Source organism: Carya illinoinensis, chromosome 11, assembly GCF_018687715.1.
Source record: "Carya illinoinensis cultivar Pawnee chromosome 11, C.illinoinensisPawnee_v1, whole genome shotgun sequence".
In the NCBI taxonomy this organism is placed as follows: Eukaryota; Viridiplantae; Streptophyta; class Magnoliopsida; order Fagales; family Juglandaceae; genus Carya; species Carya illinoinensis.
In genome coordinates, this window is record NC_056762.1 from 43,607,316 (window position 1) to 43,615,285 (window position 7,970).

At 37.7% G+C, this 7,970-nt stretch overlaps 1 protein-coding gene across 1 annotated transcript; it reads left to right on the forward strand.

The window, feature by feature from the left end:
• The first annotated feature begins 2,948 nt into the window (after positions 1-2,948).
• LOC122282960 (glucan endo-1,3-beta-glucosidase 13-like) lies at positions 2,949-5,112 on the forward strand. Its single transcript, XM_043095051.1, has 3 exons — positions 2,949-3,105; positions 3,206-4,522; positions 4,893-5,112. Exons 1-3 carry the CDS (start codon positions 3,048-3,050, stop codon positions 4,925-4,927), a joined length of 1,410 nt encoding a protein of 469 aa, XP_042950985.1. The 5' UTR covers positions 2,949-3,047; the 3' UTR covers positions 4,928-5,112.
• Positions 5,113-7,970: the final 2,858 nt, after the last annotated feature.

Below are 7,970 nucleotides of genomic sequence, written 5' to 3' on the forward strand. Positions count from 1 at the left end.
AAATTGCATGACATACAAATTGTCAATATAAAAAAATAGCATAAGCTGAAACGGAAAGAATGGTTATTTCCAACCCATAGTGGTGGAGTCTCGATAGGTGCCATCTAAACTCATGGTGGCGATTTGGAGTGTCTTACGGTACCGGTTTGAAGCTTTCCTATGTGAGGGCAGTTAAAGGGCTTTCTTGACTCCTGGAACTAGCTCAAGTTTACCGTACATACATTCATAATAATAACTAGCTCAAGTGTAAATAGAAATTGAGATGCACAGATTTATGAGATTCGGCATATGGCTTATTATGTCTACGGGTAATTTGGATGGCAAATTTACTATAATATAAATATTTTACAGTCTTTTGTGATCTCTCATTTCTCTCTATATAATAGAGGTCGAAAACCCTTTTATCTAGAAAAAATAATCTCTGAAGCTCTCGTTCTAAGATTGAAGATGATCCTCTTTTTTTAATCCGATCAAATCCCCTTTTATTTGAAACCTTTGGGAGTAACAAGAAACGACAGATTTATGACTCCTCACCCCTTACATATCTGACTTCCATTTCTCAGCTTTCTCTATTTTCTCCTTAATTAATTCTCTATTTTTCACACCCTGTGCGCTTTTTCTTTTTGTCTGTTCCCATTCCTTCATTTTCCCACTTACCTCCTACTGATAGCTCTTTTATGAGCTGGCCGTGGTATATCTAATCCTGCTATTTTTATACCTCCGAATCAAATGAAAACATAATAGCCCATTAACTATTTTTATGCCAGTCAATCCAGGAACTCTATCAACGCATCACAAACATATCGATCTACTTTCTTAGCGGGGAAGGTAAGCGGCAAGCCCATTAAGTTCTTGCACCAACAAAACCAACTCCCCTAGCTAGCTACCACTTTTCAACTGCATGCGTTTTTTGAGGACGTAAATCGGCCGACCAACGTACCTACTCAATGTCGCTGAGATCTTCATTTTTCATAATTAAGCGTCCCAAAGCCGACCTGCATGTCTCTTTAGTACTGCTACTCGCACTACGCGGTATCGTCGACTACCGGCCAATATATAATAAATTAGGATAAGACCATTCATTTTAAAGTCGTGGAAGGCGGATAATTAAGAACACATGAATGCTTCTCCGAACCGTGGGATCACACCCTTCACAAAACAAGTTATTTTCCGATCCCGTTGGGATTCCAATTGCAATCCACGCAACATTTGTTTGTGGAACATCCCCTTGGTTTGTTGCTTTTGTTTTAACTCAAGTTTGACTCGCGAGTTCGGAACTTCGACCTATATACAGATTGCGTGCGAGTATCTGAAACCCGCTTGCACCTTCAAAATTAATTAATGGATTTCATCAATCCTGGTTATATATATTACAACAAAGTAATCATGAATGGACTTCATGACGTACTACGCATGCATAAAGGGCCATAGATCAGTTTCTTTTTCCCTATATATTTATATATATTTTCCTAGCTAGCTATTGTCTTCGATCGGCAGTAATACTTACTCATGTATTATTTATACAATACTAAGATGGTGATTTTGGTAAAGCACAGTGCTCAATATTGATTAATGAATACTATAAAATATCTATAGTGTGAATAACTGATTAATTTATGTCATCTTTTGGGAGTACTATTGGTGCTCAATTATTTTTGAAGCAGCCGACATACATGCATCTACTGTTCTATCGATAGCCAAGATATTCAATTCCCTGAAGATAAAAAATGTGAAAGACGAGGCAATATCTGTCGTATAATGCCATGAGATCTAATATATACAAGCAAAAGCTCCAACTTATCTTATTATTAATTTATTTGCTCCACATTATCTTATAATCAATTTGTTTTCTACCCATTTTTTTACTATATCTTCTCAAACCGGCAGTTGAAAATGGTGACGCCATTGGTCCCCTGTCTCAATCCCTAGCCGCTCTCGCTTTCAATTGGCAAGCTGGCGAAGTCATGCAGCTTTTTTTGTGTTCATATGCATAAAAATCAATTGGGATGCAAGTTCTTAATCAGATCTAAGAAACATGGGCTGTTTGGGAAATGACATGTTTTAATTAATTGGCTCATTGTAAGAAATCGCATTCATATATATATATATATATATATATGCTTACTGAGTATGAAAGACATTGAAATCGATTAAAGATGATTTAGTCCAATTAACTGAGCTTTTGGGTCTCAAAACTATGACAGTAAAAAAATACCAATTGACTGTACATAATAGATTGTGGCTGATAACACTACAAATAAAAAATCTAGAAAGTCGAAAAGGTGAACTACCCTCCAATAAAAAAAGTTCCTGGACATGTCTTTTTAAAACGAACGAACGAGATCTATTACTAATTTACCACATTGTATTTCAAAAATTTATATACTAAAACCTGTTTTCTTAAATTTTGTTGCATGAAATTATACACTGCAATGATCCAGAATATATAGCTGGCAATCTAACGTTCGAATTTTAGGTAAAAGCATTGCACCATTCTTACTTCCTCCTGATTCCTGAACCATGATTGCAAAGTGAAAGACAAAACTCTCGACAATGTACCTAGGGAATGTCAAAGTCAATAATTATTTATACTTTCACCGACCGCAAAGTCCTTCCTGTCCCTAATAAGACGATCCCCGCGGCTTGTGATATCTTAATATTAGGCCACCAACTGATCAAACCCACAGCTCAAGGTGCCAGATCTTTATCAGAGTGGACACGTATACGGCTCAGAATGACGGACCATAGTAACTAACCTATCCTTCAATACCTAATACCAAAGAAAAACAGTGATAAAACGGTCAAATAGGTGGGTGGGGTAATGGCTTAATGGGGTTCCGCCCGTTGGGCGAACATGGAGTGCTATAGTGGGAAAAGTAGGAGAAGTAGTGGGGTCCAGAATCCGCACGGACCCCACTACTTCTCCCACTAAGCCCCACTCTCAGATCCGAAATAAACTTGCTCTATAAAGCCATAACTTCTTCGCCCTCAACCAAATCTCTCTCACTTCATGCTCTGCTTCTGCTTCCCACAGAAAGAATCAGAGCATGGCAATTCTCAGAGTCTCGTACTTCCTCTTGCTTCTCTCAGCCTCAGTCTTCGCAGGTCTTTAATTTTTCCTCTTTTCAACTGAATTGTGCATGTTTGTTCGATTAACTCACTTTAGTTCTTTTTTGGATATGTCTGTTTCTTTTTTTAATTACAGAGGGAGGCTCAATAGGTATAAACTATGGGCGAATTGCTAACGACCTGCCCACACCATCAAAAGTGGTGCAACTTATGAAATCACGGGGACTCACCCGGGTCAAGCTCTACGACACCGACTCGGAAGTGCTCACCGCGCTTGCTAACTCCGGTATAAGCGTCACCGTTGCACTCCCCAACGAGCTCCTCTCCTCTACCGCAGCAGACCAGTCTTTCGCCGATAAATGGGTCCAAGCAAACATCTCTCAGTACTATCCCGCTACAAAAATCGAAGCCATTGCCGTGGGAAACGAGGTATTTGTTGACCCAAATAACACGACCAAGTTCCTTGTACCCGCCATGAAAAACATCCATTCCTCTCTTGCCAAGTACAACCTTGATTCTGCTATCAAAGTCTCATCCCCTGTAGCTCTCACCGCCCTCCAAACTTCATATCCAGCTTCGGCTGGGTCTTTCAAGCCCGAGCTAGTTGAATCCGTCATCAAGCCCATGCTTGATCTTCTGCGTCAAACCGGCTCGTACTTCATGGTTAACGTGTACCCCTTTTTCGCTTACACTGCGAACTCGGACGAGATATCGTTAGACTACACTTTGTTCAAGAAAAATCCGGGTGTGGTGGATTCTGGTAACGGGTTACATTACGTCAGCTTGTTCGAGGCCCAACTCGACGCCGTTTTCGCTGCCCTGTCCGCCGTCAAACACGATGACATGAAGATAGTGGTTACAGAGACCGGCTGGCCATCACTGGGAGCTACGAACGAGATTGGTGCGAGCCAAGCCAATGCGGCGGATTACAATGGCAATTTGGTACGCAGAGTACTCACCGGTGCTGGTACCCCGCTAAGACCACAGGACCCACTCAATGTTTTCCTGTTTGCTTTGTTCAATGAGAATGAAAAATCGGGTCCCACTTCGGAGAGGAACTATGGACTATTCTACCCCAGCGAGCAGAAGGTATACGATATACCGCTCACATTAGCGGACCTTGGAATTATCCAGTCAACACCGGTCAACGGTACCAGTAGCCCTCAGGTTCCGGTCACCGGCGATATGAAGAAGGCGTCTGTGGGTTCGGGTCAGACGTGGTGTGTTGCAAACAAAAATGTCGGAAAGGAGAAGCTGCAGGCTGCGCTGGATTACGCTTGCGGTGAGGGAGGGGCCGATTGCCGTCCGATTCAGTCGGATGCCACGTGTTATAATCCAAACACGCTAGTGGCCCACGCTTCTTATGCCTTCAATAGTTTCTATCAGAAGAACGCTCGTAGGGCAGGTTCTTGTCACTTCGGTGGCGCGGCTTATGTGGTCACTCAACCTCCTAGTAAGTACTCAATTAATTCTTACTTTAGTGTTTCAAATTAGTAACTATGCATTTGTCGCCATCCAAATATATTTAAATCATCTTAACATATCTACGTTGTTTTAACATAAAACATTGTACAGCAGATCCTAACATTTCAAAAAGTATATAATAAAATATGTTGTCTTTTGAGGGAACTTGCGTTGGTCATTTATCCAATTATGTTGGTGTTTTTTTTTTTTCCCCACATTCACATTGTATAATTCATTCGTTGATGAGACCCAAGGTTGCCCCAATTCACACAATTTCCACTGTTTGCTGTTCGGTTTCAACCCTCTTTGTTCATTGCGGAATTGAAGTCGGCTAAAATGTGGCTCTTCTTGTTTTGCAGGGTTTGGGACCTGCAACTTCCCTACAGGGTATTGACACGAAACGAATCAGGACTCTAAGGTGAATAATAGCTTTGCAGTTGTGGAGCTCAGAGAATTCGAGACCTTTTTTTTTCCCCTTAAAATGTATGCTTATGTTATGTATAGTCGGTGTAGTAGCTATCATTTACTTGACTATTTTGTCCATAATTTATATATAATTATTTGTTTTTTGGAGGGTTACGTAGCTCTAAATTATAAGGTTTTGTTTTTCTTTATGCTAATAGCCTAATAGGTAAGATTATGAGGTGGATGAAAATGATTTTTTTTTCTTTTTTGTCTTCAAGTTGATTACCAAATCCTTTCTTGTTTTTCCTTCTTGCCTTGTCGGGCACGTCCGGCTTTATCTTTCCTGTTCTTTTTCAGACGCAATATACTACTAATTGCTTGAATAATGAACACATCAGCTCTCAAAATTTAAAGAGAAATAATATTTAGAGTCGTGGTTGTGCAAGTAGAGTGTAGTCGTTTTAAAAAAAGTGAATTAATATGAGACTTACATGAAAAAAAAAAAAAAAAAAAATTATTTTTATAACTATTTTTTTTTCATTCCGTACAATCATTTTACATCCCACTTACATGTACCGCAGTTCTGAAAATTAAAATAACGTGGCGTTTCCAAAATTTTTAAAGAAACCCAGGCTTTCCTTTTAATTCTTGATGAAGCTTTTCGGGTTCTAGGAAACCACAAGAGAGTCTATGAGATCGTAGGCCCCGGAAAAAGGGGAAAAAACAAGATAGATGTGGCCCAAAAATTATCCTGGGCTTACTTTCTATTATCTGGGTACTATTTTTGAATACCCATAACCCATTACAGAAAGCCGAGCCCACATTATAGAACGATAAAATACTCGGCGGTTTGCATGTCCTCGGGCCTTGGCCCCCAAATTTCACAACCAATAAGACGAAGCGTAAAAACCGAAGCATGAAAAGAAAAAAATAAAATAAAAACAAACAAACAATCAGCCGGGTTCGGAAGCGCGCACTCTCACGTGTTTGAGACTTGGGTTGAGAGGGTTTTAAACTTTTATGTCATAAACGTCCTTGTTTGCAACAGTAAGACTTGATTGGTTACTCAATTTAAATAAAAATAAATATTTTATTAAAAATTAAATAAAATTTTATTATAATATAATTTTTTAATATTAATTTTATTTTAAAATTTTAAATTATTTATTATATTTTATATATAAATTTTAAAAAATTGTAATGAAATAAGACGAGATAAGATAGTTTAATTTTATATAATCAAACCGCCTTAATGTCAAATAAGTTAATATTATGTATGACGTTCTTAATTTTTAATACTTTGTTAATTAAACTAATCTTTGAAGTAGTTGGGCATAGGCTGTATCAACGCTTCAATTTTCCAAACTTCTCATAAAAGGATTTCAAATTATCATTTTGTTATTATTAGTGAAATTTTATTTTCCCGAACCGAACCATAACTTATTCAGATTGAGTTGGTTCTTCGGGGCCCAAAAAGATCGCTGATCCATTGTGCCCTGAAAAAGTATAATCACACTCACGCAAATAACACCATGCGGCCCACTACCCACTACCATATATGCAGCAACTATGATGCCCCCACCAGCACCAATTAAATAAATTACAAAGACTTGGAATTTTATGAGCGCAATACTCCATTCGGGAATCTCTTTGATGCATGTGACCGTGGCATGCAATTTTATGGCGTGGTTACGAGAGAAAGAGATGCCGCAGACGCAGTGGCGGGGGGACCACATTGTCCTTAGAGGGGCCATCCATCCCGCCAATTCCCCCCCGGTCTCTCCCCAAACAAAAATAAAAAAATAAAAAAAAATTATGAAAACATAAATTATTCCCTTATATTTTATACATAATTCTATAAATATAGAAAACTGACTCTTATAAAAAATTTTATAATTTTCAAATGATTTTTAAAATTTTAATATACCTAAAAATGTAGCTTTCTAATTTTTTATATAGTCCCAAATTTTTATTTTATTTCTATATATTATCTATTTTCAAAGATATGGCTTATCTAAAATTAAAATTAAAATTAAGTTTAAGATAAATAATAAACTTCTTAATATGGATTCTAAAATTTTTTGTTATACAATATTAAGTTTCTTAACATAGAATCTAAAGTAAAAATACAAGAAATATTATTTAAGATTGATGATTTATATGAAAAATAGTATGTAGTTATATAATTATAATTTTTCAATCTCTTTTTAATTTACATAAGAGAAATGATGTTTACAATCTTAAGATAGACAAGTATCATTCACTTTATTTGAAAAAATTAAGTAAATCTAAGACTTATATAAAAAAAAATTATTTTTTAATAATAAATTTCACTTTTAAAAAAAAAATACATAAAACTTGTATATCTTATAAATTATATTTAATATTTTCCTTAATATAAATATAAATATAAATATGCCACATAATAAAAAAAAAGTTAACCCTCGATATCATTGCTGGTTATGCCACTGCACAGACGCGTATCATGTTGCGTAAACACGTTATCGAATATTCGATCAAAGCCAAGCCAAGCCATCTTGCTTAAGCTTTCCTTCTCTTTACCGGTCCCCGGAGATAGCGTGCTTGTTTCGCAACCAACGAAGGGTGGTACGTCCGGTGGTGGTGTGCTACTGCTACAGAGAAAGGCACAGAACTGGCTATTTCGACTGTGACATTGCGTGGCTTTACTAGTTAGGAGGAGAGAAGCCTTATTCTGACCACACCTTCAGGCAAGACCATCCCAGTCAGACCTTCATGAATGTGGGCCCGCAACAAGGGCACCCTCCCCGCTCATTCATTCCAAACCTCTCCTACAGCATTTGTTAACGCGACCGTCGTTGCTTTCCAAGCTACCCAGGCACGGCGCACACCCAAACTTTATTAAAATTAAATAAACATAAACGACAAACACACCCCTCCCTAAATTAGTCAAGGAGCAGAAGTTTTATCCCAAAAAAAAAAAAAAAGGGGAATACGTGTCGGTCATCTATTATTTGATGCCGTCTAAAAGGCACCGCAGCCTCGAGTCACGA